At 51.3% G+C, this 18714-nt stretch overlaps 1 protein-coding gene across 1 annotated transcript in view; it reads left to right on the top strand.

Moving 5' to 3' along the window:
* Positions 1-18714, top strand: part of NOP14 (NOP14 nucleolar protein) — a 123494-nt gene that overhangs the window by 75206 nt on the left and 29574 nt on the right. The window contains exons 9-13 of the mRNA XM_075346834.1: positions 4960-5090; positions 6988-7073; positions 8603-8738; positions 8954-9055; positions 9141-9294. Of these exons, the coding sequence (XP_075202949.1) occupies positions 4960-5090; positions 6988-7073; positions 8603-8738; positions 8954-9055; positions 9141-9294 (609 nt within the window). The remainder of the gene's footprint in view (positions 1-4959; positions 5091-6987; positions 7074-8602; positions 8739-8953; positions 9056-9140; positions 9295-18714) is intronic.

Genomic DNA, 18714 nt, shown 5'->3' with positions numbered 1-18714 from the left:
GTTGTGGCGGTCCTGCACTCTCGGGGCCACTCGGTGGTCCCTTACTTAGACGATCTCCTAGTCAGGGCACCCTCCCGGGTGGCGTGTCAACAAAGCCTGACCGTCGCTCTGGCGACTCTCCAGCAGTTCGGGTGGCTCATCAACTTCCCAAAGTCCAAGTTGACACCGACCCAATCACTGACGTACCTCGGGATGGAGTTTCATACTCACTCAGCGGTAGTCAAGCTACCGCTGGACAAACAGCTTTCGCTGCAGACAGGGGTGCAATCTCTTCTTCGGGGTCAGTCACACCCCTTGAGGCGCCTCATGCACTTCCTGGGGAAGATGGTGGCAGCAATGGAGGCAGTGCCCTTCGCGCAGTTCCATCTGCGCCCACTCCAATGGGACATTCTCCGCAAATGGGACAGGAGGTCGACGTCCCTCGACAGGAACGTCTCTCTTTCCCTTGCAGCCAAAACCTCTCTTCAGTGGTGGCTTCTTCCCACTTCTCTATCGCAGGGAAAATCCTTCCTACCCCCAACCTGGGCTGTGGTCACCACGGACGCGAGCCTGTCAGGGTGGGGAGCGGTTTTTCTCCACCACAGGGCTCAGGGAACCTGGACTCCGATAGTCTTCTCTTCAGATCAATGTTCTGGAGATAAGGGCAGTGTATCTAGCCCTAAAGGCGTTCCATCGGTGGCTGGAGGGCAGGCAGATCCGCATACAGTCGGACAACGCCACGGCCGTCGCGTACATCAACCACCAGGGAGGCACGCGCAGCCGTCAAGCCTTCCAGGAAGTCCGGCGGATTCTGCTGTGGGCGGAAGCCACAGCCTCCACCATCTCCGCAGTTCACATCCCGGGCGTAGAAAACTGGGAAGCAGATTTTCTCAGTCGTCAGGGCATGGATGCGGGGGAATGGTCTCTTCACCCAGACGTGTTTCGAGAGATCTGTCGCCGCTGGGGAACGCCGGACGTCGATCTCATGGCGTCACGGCACAACAACAAGGTCCCGGCCTTCATGGCACGGTCTCAAGATCACAGAGCGCTGGAACCCTGGGACCTTAACAGGGTGTTAATGGCTCTTCAAAAACTAACTTTCGAGCCGCTGAGGGATGTCTCTTTATCACGTCTTTCGCAGAAGGTGGCATTTCTTGTGGCAATTACCTCACTCTGAAGAGTGTCGGAGCTTGCAGCGCTGTCATGCAAATCCCCTTTCCTGGTTTTTCACCAGGATAAGGTGGTTCTGCGTCCTGTCCCGGAGTTTCTCCCTAAGGTGGTATCTCCTTTTCATCTCAATCAGGATATCTCCTTACCGTCCTTTTGCCCTCATCCAGTTCACCAGTGTGAAAAGGATTTGCATTCATTAGATCTAGTGAGAGCACTCCGGCTCTACGTGTCTCGCACGGCGCCCCTGCGCCGTTCAGATGCGCTCTTTGTCCTTGTCGCTGGCCAGCGTAAGGGTTCGCAGGCTTCCAAGTCAACTTTGGCTCGGTGGATCAAGGAACCGATTCTTGAAGCCTACCGTTCTTCGGGGCTTCCTCTTCCTTCGGGGCTGAAAGCCCATTCTACCAGAGCCGTGGGTGCGTCCTGGGCATTGCGACACCGGGCTACGGCTCAGCAGGTGTGTCAGGCAGCTACCTGGTCTAGTCTGCACACCTTCACAAAACACTATCAAGTGCATACCTATGCTTCGGCAGATGCCAGTCTAGGTAGGCGAGTCCTTCAGGCGGCGGTTGCCCACCTGTAGGAAGGGGTCGTTTTCGGCTCTCTTTTATTGAGGTAGTCTTTTACCCACCCAGGGACTGCTTTTGGACGTCCCAATTGTCTGGGTCTCCCAATGGAGCGACAAAGAAGAAGGGAATTTTGTTTACTTACCGTAAATTCCTTTTCTTTGTCGCTCCATTGGGAGACCCAGACAATTGGGTGTATAGCTTCTGCCTCCGGAGGCCACACAAAGTATTACACTTTAAAAAGTGTAACCCCTCCCCTCTGCTATACACCCTCCCGTGCATCACGGGCTCATCAGTTTTATGCTTTGTGTTGAAGGAGGCACACATGCACTCATGCTCCCATTTTAGTCAGCAGCAGCTGCTGTTATCATGAGACAGGCCTGGAAACCAACGTCCGCCAAGATCTATCACAGGACTTGGAGGATCTTCTTATCCTGGTGCTCTGACTCAGGGTTTTACTCCCTGGCCGTTTGCCTTTCCCACTTTTCTTCTTTCCTTCAATCTGGAATGGACAAGGGCTTGTCTCTCGGCTCTCTCAAGGGACAAGTATCGGCGCTTTCCGTGTTTTTTCAAAAGCGTCTAGCCAGGCTTCCGCAGGTCCGCACGTTCCTGCAGGGGGTTGGCCACATAGTCCCACCTTACAAGCGTCCGTTAGCACCCTCGGATCTTAACAGGGTGCTGACGACTCTTCAGAAGTCACTTTTCGAGCCGATGCGGGATCTCTCTATCTCGCCTTTCGCAAAAGGTAGCCTTCCTAGTGGCAGTCACATCACTCAAAAGTGTCTGAGCTAGCAGCGCTGTCAGGCAAAGCCCCCTTCCTGGTGTCTCACCAGGATAAGGTGGTTCTACGTCCGGTTCCGGACTTTCTCCCTAAGGTATCCCCGTTTCATCTCAAACAGGATATCTTCTTACTCTCTTTGGGTCCGCATCCAGTTCACCAATGTGAAAAGGATTTGCATTATTAGATCTGGTGAGAGCACTCCGGCTCTACATTTCTCGCACGGCGCCCCTGCGCCGGTCCGATGCGCTCTTGTCTTTATCGCGGGCCAGAGTAAGGGACTTCAGGTTTTCAAGTCAACCTTGGCTCGGTGGATCAAGGAACCGATTCTTGAAGCCTACCGTTCTTTTGGGCTTCCGATTCCTGCAGGGCTGAAAGCCCATTCTACCAGAGCCGTCGGTGCTTCCTGGGCATTGCGACACCAGGCTACGGCTCAGCAGGTGTGTCAGGCGGCTACCTGGTCGAGTCTGCACACTTTCACGAAACACTATCAGGTGCATGCCGATGATTCGGCAGATGCCAGCCTAGGTAGGCGACTCCTTCAGGCGGCAGTTGCCCACCTGTAAGAGGGGGCCGTTTTTCGGCTCTTTTTATCGAGGTATTCTTTTACCCACCCAGGGATTGCTTTTGGACATCCCAATTGTCTGGGTCTCCCAATGGAGCGACAAAGAAGAAGGGAATTTTGTTTATTTACCGTAAATTCCTTTTCTTCTAGCTCCTATTGGGAGACCCAGCACCCGCCCCTGTTCCCTTCGGGCTGTTGTTCTTTTGTGTACACATGTTGTTCATGTTGAATTGTTCTTTTGGGTCATGGTTTCAGTTGTCCAAACATCCTTCGGATTGAATTTACCTTAGACCAATTTATAAGTTTCCTCCTTCCTGCTTTGGCACCAAAACTGATGAGCCCGTGATGCACGGGAGGGTGTATAGCAGAGGGGAGGGGTTACACTTTTTAAAGTGTAATACTTTGTGTGGCCTCCGGAGGCAGAAGCTATACACCCAATTGTCTGGGTCTCCCAATAGGAGCTAGAAGAAAAGGAATTTACGGTAAGTAAACAAAATTCCCTTCAAGTACATTATACAGTAAATTGGTGTAATTAAAAACTACAACTCGTTTTGCAAAAAAATTCCCACAAATCTGTCAATGGGAAAAAAGGTTATAGCTCTTGAATGGAAAAGGAGAAAAAGATTGACATCTCTAAGTGTTTAAGATTAGTATCCTCTTTCTAAACTTTAGGGTTACATGAAATGTTGTGTTTCTTCTCATCATCTTTTGAAGAAGTTGTCCACTACTTTTTACATTGATGGCCTTGTCTTAGGGCGGCTTTGCACACTACGACATCGCAGGTGCGATGTCGGTGGGGGTCAAATCGAAAGTGACGCACATCCGGCGTCAATTGCGATGTCGTTGTGTGTAAATCCTAGATGATACGATTAATGAGCGCAAAAGCGTCGTTATCGTATCATCGGTGTGTTCTCCGACATTTCCATAATGCTGCTGCAGAGACAGGTACGATGTAGTTCCTCGTTCCTGCGGCAGAACACATCACTGGGTGAGAAGCCGCAGGAGCGAGGAACATCTCCTACCTGCGTCCCGGCTGCAATGCGAAGGACAGAGGTGGGCGGTATGTTTACATCCCGCTCATCTCCGCCCCCCCGCCGCTATTGGCCGCCTGCCGTGTGACGTTGCTACGACGCCGCCCGACCCGCCCCCTTAGGAAAGAGGCGGGTCGCCGGCCAGAGCGACGTCGCACGGCAGGTGAGTGCATGTGACGCTGGCGTAGCGATAATGTTCGCTACGCCAGCTATCACAAGATATCGTACCTGCGACCGGGGCGGGGACTATCACGCTCGACATCACAGCATCGGCTTGCGATGTCGTAATGTGCAAAGCCCGCCTTAGAATAGGTTATCAATGTCTGATCGGCTGAGGTCCGACACCCTGCGCCCCCTTCGATCAGCTGTTCTCAGTCCCGGCAGCCGAAAATACTCAGTTCTGGAGCTGCCCCTTCTTCTGATAGTGGCTGCTGCTGGGTACTGCACATCCACCTCCCATTCAGATCAATAGAAGGCAGATGTGCAGTACCCGCCCGCGGCCGCTATCTGAAGTTGGGTACAGTTCCGCCACTGAGCATTTCTGGCCGCTTGCTGCTGGGCCCCAGAACAACTGATAGAAGCGGCTGCTGGCTGATCAGATATCGATGACCTATCCTAAGGATAGGCCGTCAATGTAAAAGTAGTGGACAAGGTCTTTAATAATTAAATTGGACCTGGGGGGGTGACCCCATGTCAGACTATTGGCTCAGCACCTGCACCACCCAATGTGCACAAGTTTCCTTCCAATCTCCTTGTCACGTAATGCCAAGACGATCCATTTAAAACTCCCTCAAGATGTATAAAATCCGTGCGATTTCTCCTCTATTGCAAGGCTTATAATAAAATCTCCGCCTTCTACTTTTGTGTTTTTAGTCCCGGAGTCGTATGAAGATTTCCTGTCTCTTCTGAGTGAGAAGCCGAGCGATCAGCAGCTCATCATCCTGGAGAGAATTCAGAAGTGCAACCATCCAAGTCTGTCGCAGGGGAACAAGGCGAAGCTGGAGGTGACAGGCACAAATCAATGCACGGATCGTAAAGGGGTTGTCCGGGATATTTAACACTAGAAGTCCCAGAGAGGGGTCATTTAACATTTCTACCATTGAAACCCTATGGACCTCGAAATTCTTGGGACTTCTAGTGTTAAAAAATGAAGACTGTGTGAAAAAGTAACTCCTAATTACATGATAAATCCCTCAGCCATGCTGCGGAGCTGCCTCGGTTCTTATCTGCAGTGGTGATACTTGAAGTACCCACTCCTCATCAATGCAGAGATGGTGACCTTCACATATGCTACCTGTGCTACCAGGGATTGCCTGCAGCGGTTAGATACGTGTTCAGCACATCTTGGCTGCAGGATAATTAGGCCATGTGCGCACGTGTGCGCTGTGCATGCGTTTACGCAGCGTTTTAAACTGCAGCGTAAACGAATGCGTTCTGCGTCCGCAGCAAAGTCTATGTAACTTGTACAAATTCCATGCGCACGTTGCGTTTTAGAACGCAGCGTTTTGGCTGCTGAAATTTGTGGCTGAATCGCTGCGTTCTAAAAAGCAACATGTCACTACTTTTGTGCGTTTTGGATGCTTTTCCCAAGCATCCAGAACGCATGAATTCTGCATTCACAATGCATGCAAAACGCTGCGGAATATTTGTCACGGCGGAACGCAATGTGCGCACATGGCCTTAAAACCAAAAATGACCTAGCGGAGCATCTGTACTTTGGCGGTTGAGAGTTAAATGAGAAACATTATAGATTTTTTTTTTTTTCTTTATTTGGTAACTCGGCAACTAGTTTATTTTTTAAGTTCTGTGGCAAAAAACTGCCTTGAAAAACTCGGAATATGAAAACATACCTTTTTTTTTTTTTTTTTTTTTTTTTTTTTTTACAGGGATTTTTCGGTTTTGGTAAACCCCTGTTTCCCTGCTCCAGTATCTTCTTCATTTTTTAAAAAAACAAAAACAAACCCAAACTGCTTCACCAGGGCTGAGTCTCCATTGTTGCTCCTGATGTCTGTTATTGTCTGCAGCGCTGAAGTCAAGACAACAGTGCTGCAGCCAATCATTGAGCTCTGTGGCTCTGCTCGGAGTATACGGCACAAGGCAATTGGGTCACTGATTGGCTGCAACGCTGACTTCAAGACGACCGTGCTGCAGCTTGTGCTCTTCTTGAATAAACGGTACAAACACGAGGCTATTCGGGCAACAATTGGCTGCAGCGCTGTTCTAGTTACCTATTCCTCCCTTTCCAAGTTCTATAGAGTGTTCACCTAACCCTTTCTGGCTGTTTCGGGTCTGGGCAGAAAGGGTATTTCATCATATTACAGTGGCCGGTTTCCGATCTGAGATTCCCGCCTCTGATCTCACATTTATCTAGTCCATTCTCTTCCCACCCTTGAAGACTGCTTTGGCTTGTCTCATGGTTTCCTGTGTCTCTCAGTGAAGCAATAGAGAGAAGATTTTAGGTACTTGCCATAAAATTGCTTTCTCTGAGCCTTTGTTGGGGGACACACAGCACCCACCTTTTTTAAATACCCCTGTTTGCACAGTCTGTATTTTATTTTCGGTTGCGTCTCCTACTGCTTTCACACACAGGGCTTCCTATGTCTGAGAAATTACGGGGAGTACCCAAAATCTTCTTTGTAATGAAACCCAACATCTAAAATTTTAGCACCAAACACATGCATTTGAGTTAAAAAAAAAAGTCCCCTACTACCCCCCTCCCCAAAAAACGTGGACGACCCCTAGTGCACAGAATAAACTGTTCTGTATGTAAGCCGTACAGTTTTCTCTTTGGATAAGTTGTGTGCGGTGTACTTTTTGAGCTACGCTTGCGCTAACACTAAAACGCTGCATGTTTTTAATATTTACAGCATATTAAACTTTTTTTATTCTATCCTTTCCCAGAAACTGTTTGGTTTTCTCCTGGATTATATTACGGACCTGGCAGAGCAGGAAAACCCCGATCTTCACACGGTTGACAAGATGATCATGTAAGTATTGCACTTATTACTCCAAATATTGACCGGAGCGAGTGAGGACGTATACTGCCCCTAGTGGTAGAAAAGATTGTAGCAAGAATGAATAGATGGGGAGAACACTCAATCATTCTAAAGCAGAAGATTTAATTTAAGAGATCTGGGCTTCTTGAGGGCATTTTTTTTTTTTTTTATACCTACATATATTGTGGGCTTAAAAAAATTTGGCATTCAGGTTTCATTAAAAATGTAGCATAATTTGCCTTTTATAGCATCTGTCTAAGGCTAGCTGCAGAATGAGTTAATCGATGAGTGAGCTCATCAGGATGACGGTTTGTAACTTTGTAACGTTTATCTGTGTCTTACTGATCTTTTCTTAGCTGATTTATGACCACAAACAACATTGAAACAAGTTGAACTTTCATATAATCCTGAATCAGATACTTTCAGAATGAGCTCACTGATGGATTCTCAGTTAACTCCTTCTGTCTACAGTAATAAAATACAAAACAGAGCAAAATTTCTAATGGAATCCAAGTGAATTTTAGCCTAAAATACATGCATTTAAGGTAAAAATAGAATAAAATTGCTTAAAAATAGGTCCATATCCTTTAAAGGGTTATTCCCATCCTCATATATGGATGTTATTTCTACAGTGCTTGTAAATGCAAAGAATTTACGGTTTTGTTTTTTAAATTTTCACCATATTAACACGGTTTACATCTTGTTGCCTTGGAGACCGATTACCACTGTGAGTCAGCAGAGCATGCGCAGTGCTTACAAGCTTTTTTTCCTAATGAGCTTGTAAGCACTGTTTTGAAGCTGCCTAGGTTGGTTGGAGCGCACTACTACTGTCTAATCCTGGCCAGCGTCTTCACAGTACAATTTAGACAGCAGTGGTGGTCGGTCTCCTAGGCAACCAGCTGTAAACAAAAAAAAAATGTTAATATCTCGGGAACAGATGAAAATTTTAATAAGCAGTAAATTGCAAAAGTGCTTATTTCTACACACACTATCCGACAATATCAGTCTCTGAGATGGGAATAACCTTTCTTTTTTTTTTTTTTTTTTTTTTTTTTTTTTTTTAATGCTGATTTTTAGGGTGGGTACTGGAATTTTAATTAGTACGCTTCATTTGTGTACTATGACATTACCAACAACCCCACTGGGACAAGGTTTTTACAAGGTGTAAAACTAATTTTACCCACGGCAACTGTAGATATATTAAAGTTTACTAGTCCATATGTTGGTATGCTTGTCTCAGTCCCAACGCGCGTTTCTACCTTCCCTCATCAGGGGAAAGTGGATTTTTTTTTAAAATTGTATGTCTATTTTAGGATTCTATTAATAAAGTAATTCATTTAATAATTTTGGAGATTTGTGCACCTTGTCCCCTTGGTTGGGGTTGTTGGTAATGTCATTGGAGGGGATGCATTCCGGCTACTGGGAATAGTAGATCTGGTATATGAAGACTAAGGTGAATTTTTGTGCTATGGTAGTAATTAATCCTAAACCATCCATCTATTTTATCTCTTCTTCTATAGACCTTTATACAAGCTCTGCCAGATGTTTCCAGAAGTTGCAGCAAATTGTGTAAGGGATGCGTTGCGGGATATTGCTTGCACCGTGGATAAAGCTATTGAATCCAAGGGCCGAGCTGCCTATCCGGCATTACATGTGGTGTGTACTGTTTATTTATTTGATTTTTTTTTCATATTATTATTATTATTATTATTATTATTATTATTATTATTATTATTATTATTATTATATTTTTATTACTTTTTATTTATTATATATTTTTTTATTATTATTTTTATATATTTTTTTTATTTTTTAACCTGCTGTCTGCTGAGCACATAGTAATGATATCCCTCATTGTCTTCTTCATTTAGCTCTTGTACTTTAAGATTACGGGACTTTTGTTCCCTACGTCTGATTTCTGGCACCCGGTGGTGACTCCAGCCGTCACTGTGATGAGCCAGCTACTGACCAAGGTGAGAGGCCAGGCCTGTACTGAGGCCATAACACCATCCCATATACACATCCATGTCACTGACCAGTGTTCTCTGCTTCTTCCAGTGTCCCGTCACCTCCTTAGAAGACGTTGCTGCGGGACTGTTCATCGCTTGTATATTCCTGGAGTACGTGTCCCTGTCCAAGAGGTTTATACCGGAGATAATAAACTTCCTGCTGGGAATTCTGCACTTGGCCTCGCCACGCTCCGGTTCTGTGGGTACGTGCTCGTCAGATGGGTGTATACTGGCACTTCCTTAGTGTTCTTAAAATTATTTGTTTACAGTCATTGAATGGGAACGTTTCTGATTTATATTCAGTGGCAGCTAACCGGTGAACCCAGTCTAATGCAATGCTCAGAATCCATGCTGGTACATTGTTGCAAAGTACAAGAGACATTTGTGCAACTGCTATTTATGCATTTTTTTTTTTGCCCCATATATCTTAATAGTGTGTAATGACCCCCATGCGGGCAGCATGGTATTATCGTGAGACCCCACTCTTTGCATTAATCCGGTGCTGCTGCCACACATCTAGCGCTAACTATTCTGATGTTGCTGCTTAGTGAAGTACGCGGTTGCGCTTGGTGATGGCAAAGAGCAGGATCTCACTATAAGGCCGGAGGGACACTTGCGAGTGACTCGTGTGAGTGTCGCATCAGCATCACCCGGCACGGCCGCACACTCTCCTGACAGGAGCCAGGTCGGCTGCATGTATTTCTATGCAGATGAGATGCTCCTATCAGGAGAGCGTGCGGCCGTGCCGGGTGATGCCGATGCGACACTCACGCGAGATCTCGCTCTGTAACATCGAGGAGGGTCATAGGGTGCCACTCTGCACACTCTCTTTTGCCAGAAAGACGGGTCTTTTAGGTGAGGAGGGTAGGGATCCTTCTGATTAGTTTTGCTAATGAGTATTATTTAGAAAAATTACCAGTCTGAGGCTGCCCACTCTTTACAAAAATAAGGATAGCCCCAGATTGGTGATAGTTAGTCTCGTTAAAGAGGTTGGCCACTTTTTTTTTTTTTTTAATTAATGACCTATCCTTTAAAATATGCCATCAGTATCTAATCTGTGGTGTCACGACACCCGGCACCCTTGCCGATGAGCTGTTAACAGTAGCAGACAGAAGTTATCAGATGTTGGCTGAACACAGCAGCTCTGACACAAATATGGTGGCTGCAGCCGGGTACTGCAGGTCCAACCCCTATTTATTTGTTGCACTCCCATCTTTCAGATATTGATGGCCTAGGGAGCACTAGAGAGGCAATTTCTTTTTTTTTTTTTTTTTTTTTTCTTGAAGAGCGTGAATTTACTTTTTCCAATGAAGCTTTCTCCTTAAAGGGAACCCTATAAGATGCGGACACCACCAGTGCGCTCTTATATACAGCGTTCTAGAATACTGTATATAAGAGCCCAGGCCGTGTTGTAGAATGTAAAAAACACTTCGGTCTGATGGGTGTCACTGCTCTCTGGTCTGACGTTTACTCTCTGCAGTCCAGCACCTCCTGAGCAGGGCAGATCAAAGTGGGCCTGCGCAGGACCACAATGCTGGCTTGTGTGGATGACGTAGGAAACATCAGGGGGATGACAGTCGCAGCAGAGAGGAGGCACCGGACCGAAGACCAGTGACACCGACCGGACGGCCCCCTAGTTGAGTATAATTGATTTGTATGTCCTACAGGGTGGCCTAGGCACTTATATACAGTACAGTGGAACCTCGCTTAACGAGTAACCCACTTCACGATAATTTCGCTTAACAAGCAAAGCTCTCTGTAAATTTGTAACTCGCTTTATGTGAAAGCTTTGCTGTACGAGTAAAATACTCACCGCACACACTTCCGGTTCCGTATATCCACCGCACTCTAACCCACACTTGCTGTCCACACAAAACACGCGCACGCACAAACACGCACGCACACACATACAGTATTATGCTCACCTTACCTTCCGTTCCACCGCCGGCCTCATGGTTCTTGTAGTTCCCGGGTACATCGCGACGTCCTCGCGGCGAACTGCAATAACCAGGAGGCCTGCGATGGAATGGAGGTAAGGTGAGCATATAACATAATATAGTGTACCTTACGTTTCATCGCCGGCCTCCTGGGTCCTGTAGTTCACCGCTCCACTCCACTACAGGCTGTGCATCGGCATCCATAGTGACGAAGCAGGAACTTCCTGGTTCCTGTCACTGCTACTCAAAGGCAGCGCGCTGGCCAATCAGAGGCAAGCGGCTCTGCCTTTGACGTCAGCGCTCTGGCCGCGGAAGTTCCTCCCTCGTCGTTATGGTAACCCGATACACGGCCCGCACCGGAGAGCAGCAAGTCCCAGGAGAGCGGCGATGGAACGGAAGGTAAGGTGAGCATATAATGTGTGTGTGTATGTGTGTGTGTGTGTGTGTGTGTAATGGCACGGCACAATAGGGGACCAGGATGGGACATTTAACAAGTTGTGGAACGAATTGTCTGCATTGCAATGATTTTCTATGGGAAACCTTGCTTTGCTGAACGAGTAACTTGGTTTACAAGCAAAGTCACAGAACGGATTGTTCTCGTTGGGGCCACACGGGGATTACTGCGATCCCCTCGCATGACACTCGGCTCATGCTGGCAGTACAGCAGAGCCGAGTGTCATGCATGTGTCCTTGCAACTGAGGTCCGTTCGTGCGAGCAGACCTCAGCTGCGGGGGGCGGGCCGGCACTCAGGAGGGGAGGGAGGGATTTCTCTGCCTCTCTCCTACGTAGCCGGCTATTGCCATTCTCGCACTGCACTAGCGGTACACCGGTGTACCGCGAGTGCAGTGCGATTTTCTCTATCGTTTCATTGGGGGACACAGGACCATGGGTTATGCTGCTGTCACTAGGAGGCTGACACTAAGTAAACATAAAAAAGTTAGCTCCTCCCTAGCAGCATACACCCCGAGCCGGAGGCGGGCTCAGATCAGTTTTTAGCTTAGTGTCGTAGGAGGCTGATGTGGGCCGTCTCGGCCCCCCTCAGCCATGTATGTTTTTGCGCTTTTTTATTTTATTTCGGCGCCGCTTATCGCTCTCATACCTGTCGTCTTCTTCTCTGCAGGTATTCGCTTCACTCATTCTCCGCAGCCCCGTGGGTACCGCTCCCCAGGGTCGCAGGGGCTTGAGACTTCGGGGCCCTCTCCCCCGCCCGTCCCCGTGGTACCACTCCCGGGGGTGCGCGTGTGGGCAGGTTGTTTTGTGGGCACCCCTGATTCGCCCTGAGGTATCACCCCAAAGGGCGTACAGGGGAATACAGCAGGGATGGAACCTCAGCAGCGTTTGTGATAGATGGGGCCCTGTCACGCTGCCTTCTCCTGATAGGGGGCTGTCTACCCCCATCATGATGCCTACTACCCTGCCTTCAGCACGCTCTCCCCCGGAGCCTTCCTGGACGAGCAGCGCTGTTCACAGGCAGGGCCAGGGAGCTCTGCCTGCACCGCATCCATCGCTGAGCCGGCGCCGCCGATTGCAGGTAGGATCCGACTTCCCTGCTCTTTCCCCCGGCCCCCTCCATAAATTTAGTCCCCGGCTTCGGCCTAGTCGCTCCTGCGTCCTAGCCACGCCCCCGCTGCATGCTATTGGCCGCCGGTCGTCTCCCTCTGTACCTCCCACTGCTCTGCCTCCTGGCAGATGGTGGGGGCTGTGAATCCTCCAGACTTTTCGCGCCGGAATCCTGCTCCTCCCCCAGCCTCCTCCAGCGTCCCCTCTCCATTTTAGCCTGCCTCTGGTCCCCTGAGGCTGCAGCACGCCGGCGTTCTGAGTTTTCTGGCCAGCTCATTCCTGGACTCCACTTCTGGACTGGTGGGCAGCACGCAGGACCTGGGTAAGCTCTGCTCCTAAGGAGTAGCCCTCACTAGGTAGCATTCTCTGAGTTTAGGGACGAGTTAACCCTCTCCTGTCTCCTTCCTAGCAGCCACCAGGGAGAGTACCTGTGTGCACCATGCCTAAGGCTAAGCCCACCCAATCCAAGCAGGCCCCCTTTGCACTATTTTTTGCATGCTCCTCCTGCAGCTCCAAATTTTCCCAGGGTCAGGACGCCCCACTATGCTCCGTCTGTTCTACAGACGCGCAGCCTCCGCAGGACTCCGCGGCCGACGCTTCTGATACCGCAGACGCCACAGCGCCATATGCTGCAGGGCCCTGCGTCCCGCCCCCCCCCGACTGGCTAGCGTCCCTGTCCCAGTCCGTAGATTCCCTCTCTGAGGCTTCTCGGACCATCGCGCAAGCTCTACGCCTGCTGCCGACGCTCGCCCAGATTCCCGCAGACCCGGCGCAATTGCCCCCGGAGCAGGTGAGCCCCGTTGCAGGGTCCTCCTCTGCTGCTCAGAAACGGACCCGCCGGGTCTCGTCCTCAGACTCTTCCCAGGTTTCACCTTCATCCCCAGGTCCAGACCGTCAGTCCTCCAGGGAGGCTTCTGACTGCTCCGAGGATGATTCCGATGCGGTACCCCTACAGGACTCAGAGCAGGCGGCCGATATTCGGCACATGGTAAATAGCCTGATAGAAGCAGTAAACCAGACCTTGAAGGTACAGGTGGACCCAGTCTCCTCCCAGAGCACCCAGGTCTCCTTTAAGCGGGTGAAGCGGGCCCAGAACACATTCAGCGGACATCCAGAATTCGCTGAGTTACTGCGCAGCCACAGGCAACAGCCGGACAGGGTATTTACCAGCGGTAAGTCCATCGATTTGCATTATCCCTTTCCTGAGGGTCTTCGAAAGGATTGGGCAGGTTCCCCTGTGGTTGACCCCCCAGTCTCCCGCCTGTCTTCTCACACAGTCCTTCCACTCACTAACGGTACGTCTCTCAAAGATCCTACGGACCGTACTATTGACAGGTTGGCCCGTTCCGCCTTCGAGGCAGCGGGCTCATCCCTCTCTCCGGCCTTCGCCTCGGTTTGGGTGGCGAAGGCCCTGATGTCCTGGGCGGACACGCTACGCGGTGGTCTCCGCGCCATTCCTACCAATCCGGACCTGGTTCCCATCGCCTCGCAGATTTCCCTCGCGGGTGAGTACTTGCTCAATGCAGCCCTGGCGTCTGCAAGTTGCGCGACCCAGGCCGCCAGCAACAATGTGGCCATCCGTCGAGCCCTTTGGCTCCGCTCCTGGAACGCGGATGCGGCCTCTAAGAAGTCACTAACTTCCCTGCCCTTCCTAGGGGAGCGTCTCTTCGGAGATAGGCTGGACCAGCTGATCTCCGATGCAACGGGAGGAAAGAGTACATCTCTCCCCCAATTGCGCCCCAAGCGCTTCCAGAATCGGCGCTCCACCGCTCGTTTCCGGTCCTTTCGCAGCTTCAGCTCCAATCCCCAGCCGCGGAAAAGCCGCTCTCCTCCGAGAGACAGGAAGACCCCGTCATTCAAGACCAATCCCGCCTGGCGTTCACGCCCCCGCCAGTCCACGAGATCCTCTTCTGGTTACCGCCGTCGTTCCTCCAAGTGACTCGCGGTCGGCGCGCAACAGCGCCAGACTTGTGGGAGGGCGCCTGTCTCGTTTTCAGCATGTGTGGATCCCCCTGACCGCCGATGCCTGGGTCAGAGAGATCATCACATCAGGCTACAAAATAGAATTCGAGGCAAAGCCACCGAGACGTTTTTTCCTATCTCGCCCTCCCGAGTCTACCGCGCGGGCTCGCGCGTTCTTTCACTCCATAGACTCCCTCCTCCGAACCGGAGTCGTGGTACCAGTCCCTCCCGCAGAGCGTTTCAAGGGGTTCTATTCCAACCTTTTCGTGGTCCCCAAAAAGGACGGCTCTGTCCGTCCCGTCCTCGACCTAAAGCTTCTGAACAGGTCGGTGAGACCTCGGCCGTTTCGAATGGAGTCACTCCGGTCCGTCATCGCGTCCATGGAGGTAGGCGAATTCCTGGCATCGCTGGATATTCAAGACGCCTATCTTCACGTCCCGATAGCCACCTCTCACCAACAGTTCCTCCGTTTTGCGATAGCGGAAGATCACTTCCAGTTCACAGCTCTTCCCTTCGGCCTCGCATCCGCACCCAGGGTCTTTACGAAGATCATGGCTGCTGCCATGTCCGTCCTGCATGCCAGGGGTGTCATGGTCATCCCGTACTTGGACGATATGTTGATAAAGGGCTCTTCTTTCGAGGACTGTCGTCTCGGGGTTCAGGTCACGATCGACACCCTTTCACGGTTAGGGTGGCTGATAAATCGGAAGAAGTCCTCTCTGATCCCGGCCCGTCGGATCACCTTTTTAGGCATGGTATTCGATACCATCCAAGGGCGAGTTTTCCTCACACAGGAGAAGATCTCCTCCCTACAACGAGGACTCCGCGCTCTTCGGCGTCAGCGCCAAGTGTCCATCAGGTTCGGCATGCGAGTCCTCGGTCGTATGGTGGCGGCGATGGAAGCGGTACCCTTTGCACAGTTCCATCTCCGGCCACTCCAGCTGGCCTTGCTGAAGAAGTGGGACAGATCTCCCTTTTCTCTGGACCGCAGGTTTCATCTTTCGCCGGAGACCCGCAACTCCCTCCGTTGGTGGCTCAATCAGCGCAACCTCGCATCAGGGAGGTCTTTCCTCCCGCTCCACTGGAAGATAGTGACCACCGACGCCAGTCTCCAGGGCTGGGGAGCAGTGTTTCGACATCACACAGCGCAGGGCCGATGGTCACCGAGAGAGAGTTGTCTCCAGATCAACATTTTGGAGATAAGAGCCATCCGGCTAGCCTTGCAGCAGTTTCGGCACCTAGTACAGGGTTGCCCGGTCAGGATCCAGTCGGACAATGCGACGGCGGTGGCGTACATCAACCACCAAGGCGGCACAAGAAGTGTCGGGGCGATGCGAGAAGTCAAGAAGATATTGCACTGGGCCGAGTGCCATCACTCCCTGATCTCAGCGGTACACATCCCAGGCGTGGACAATTGGGCGGCGGACTTCCTCAGCAGGGAAGGCCTCGCCTCCGGAGAATGGTCCCTCAACCGGGAAGTCTTCAACCAGATCTGCGACAGATGGGGAGTTCCGGATGTGGACCTAATGGCCTCCCGGTTCAACCGTCAAGTTCCGCACTTTGTAGCGCGGTGCCGCGACCGCTTGGCTTTAGGAGTCGACGCCCTCACCCTGTCATGGAGCCAGTTCAGTCTCCCGTACATCTTCCCTCCGCTCCCTCTAATTCCGAGGGTCCTCAAGAAGATCAAGGCGGAAGGGATACCGGTCATCCTAGTGGCTCCGGACTGGCCCAGGCGAGCATGGTTCGCGGAACTAACTCAGCTCCTCGCAGACGCTCCGTGGCGCCTTCCAGACCGTCCAGATCTCCTGCAGCAGGGGCCTCTCTTCCATCAGAACTCACAGGTCCTAAATTTGACGGCCTGGCCATTGAATCCTGGGTTCTAGCTAAGGCTGGTTTTTCCTCAAGAGTGATTCAGACAATGATTAGGGCCAGGAAGCCATCTTCATCAAAGATTTACCACCGCACGTGGAAAGTTTTCTTCAGGTGGTGTGAAGAGCAGAATATTTCTTCTCCTCTCGCCTTCTCCCTTCCTTCCCTGTTGGCATCCTTGCAGTCAGGCCTAGATGCGGGTCTCTCGCTCGCAACACTAAAGGGCCAGATATCGGCGTTATCAATCCTGTTTCAGAAGCCACTGGCCGCTCGTTCACAGGTTAAGACCTTCATCCAGGGAGTAGCCCACCTGGCACCGCCGTACCGTCGGCCTCTAGAACCGTGGGACCTTAATCTAGTCCTAGGGTCACTTCAGGGCTCCCCATTCGAGCCCTTGCGAGAATCTTCCCTGTCTCACCTGTCTTGGAAGGTGGTGTTTCTTGTTGCCATCACTTCTATTCGCAGGACGTCAGAGCTGGCAGCTCTCTCTTGTCGTTCCCCCTTTCTTCAGCGCTCTATTGGGAGACCCAGACGATTGGGGTATAGCTACTGCCCTCTGGAGGCCACACAAAGCACTACATTAAAAGTGCAAGGCCCCTCCCCCTCTGGCTATACCCCCCCCGTGGTATCACGGGTTCTCCAGTTTTAGCTTTGTGTGCGAAGGAGGTCAGACATCCACGCATAGCTCCACAGATTTTAGTCAGCAGTAGCTGCTGACTATTTCGGATGGAAGAAAAGAGGACACATATAGTGTCCCCAGCATGCTCCCTTCTCACCCCTGGATGGTGTTGTAAGGTTGAGGTACCTATTGCTGGTACAGGGCTGGAGCCTGACATGCTGTTTTCCTTCCACATCCCCTGGTAGGGCTCTGTGGAAGTGGGATCCTGCCGGCCTCTCAGCTCTGACGCCGGGCTCCATCCACAGACCCATTAGAACCTGATGGAGACGGAGCAGGAGTACGATCAGGGACAGGCCCTGCATCATACAGGTACTCTGTGTCCCCGGCAGGCACAGACACACTCCGGGCTGGCTGGGTGTTGTAGTGCGCCGGGGACCGCAACGTTGGAGTTAGTGTCCCTACAGATTACTGGGGGATTTTTTGTGTATGGGAACGCAGCGCCGACCCCCTCTGGACCGGGCGGCGCTGCTGTGACTTGTGGTGCGCCGGGGATCCGCCGTCCGCGCTTTTACGGCGGCGGCGGTTATAAATTGAGTCCCCGGCTTTTTGGGCCTAGGACGCCGGCAGCTCCGATTCGTTCCCGCCCCCACCCTGTCATTCAGGGTAGGGGAGAGACGCTGTTCGCTAGCAGCGACGAGGGCTGGAGCCTGATTTACATGCTCCAGCCCTCACACTAGGCACAGAGGGAAGCAGGCTTCCCGCTCTTAGCCAGGAACGCCCAGGGCCCGCCCCCCTTCTCTCTCAGGACGCCGGCAGCCATTACATGCAGTCTGGCTGGAGGAAGGACGCAAGGCTCTGGGAGACCTGGACTAGGGGCTATCTGGCGACCACACACCCGCTTTTTAAGCGGGCGGTAAGCGATTTTTCTGTGCTGGTCCCTCTAGTGCCTCACGGTGTATCGGTGTACTGTGTAGGATATAGAGATATTGTATTTCTTGCACTGTGAGGTCGCTTCTGGCTGCATCTCCCAGATCCCTCTGTGGAAGCAACAACATGCCATCCTCAAAACGCAAGGCTGCCAAGGCTAGGGCTGTGTATACTGCGTGTGCTGCATGTGGGGCTAATCTACCAGCAGGCTCCGATGACCCCCATTGTGTGCAATGCTCCGACCCGGTGCTGCTTCGCCAGCCGGAGTCAGGAGAGGTAGTGACCCAGGCTGAGACGCTTGTAAGTTCTGCCCCGGTGACAGGGACAGACTTTGCAGTTTTTGCGGATAATATGTCTGTGTCTATGGCAAAAATCCTTGAAACCTTGCAATCTATGCATGGGGCTCAGTCTTTGGGCACGGCGAGGCCTCTGTCCTCAGGTCCCCCTCACTTGGAATTAATCCAGCCCACAGGGGGGTCCCCGGCTTCACAGGCCGAGGATTATGACTCAGATGATAGCCCCAGCCACCCTAAGCGAGCTCGCTGGGAAAGACCCTCGACGTCATCACACTGCTCAGGGTCTCAGCGCAATCAGTCTCCCTGTGATGTGTCTGATGAGAGTGATCAGGAATCCATTCCTGGAACCCCTCTCAACCTGGATACCCCTGATGGGGATGCCATGGTAAACGACCTTATCTCAGCCATCAATAGGCTGTTGGATATTTCTCCCCCAGCCCCTTCAGCAGAAG

Source organism: Anomaloglossus baeobatrachus, chromosome 1 (genome assembly GCF_048569485.1).
Source record: "Anomaloglossus baeobatrachus isolate aAnoBae1 chromosome 1, aAnoBae1.hap1, whole genome shotgun sequence".
In the NCBI taxonomy this organism is placed as follows: domain Eukaryota; kingdom Metazoa; phylum Chordata; class Amphibia; order Anura; family Aromobatidae; genus Anomaloglossus; species Anomaloglossus baeobatrachus.
The sequence above is the reverse complement of the archived record's forward strand: the minus strand, read 5'-3'. Positions and strand labels throughout refer to the sequence as shown.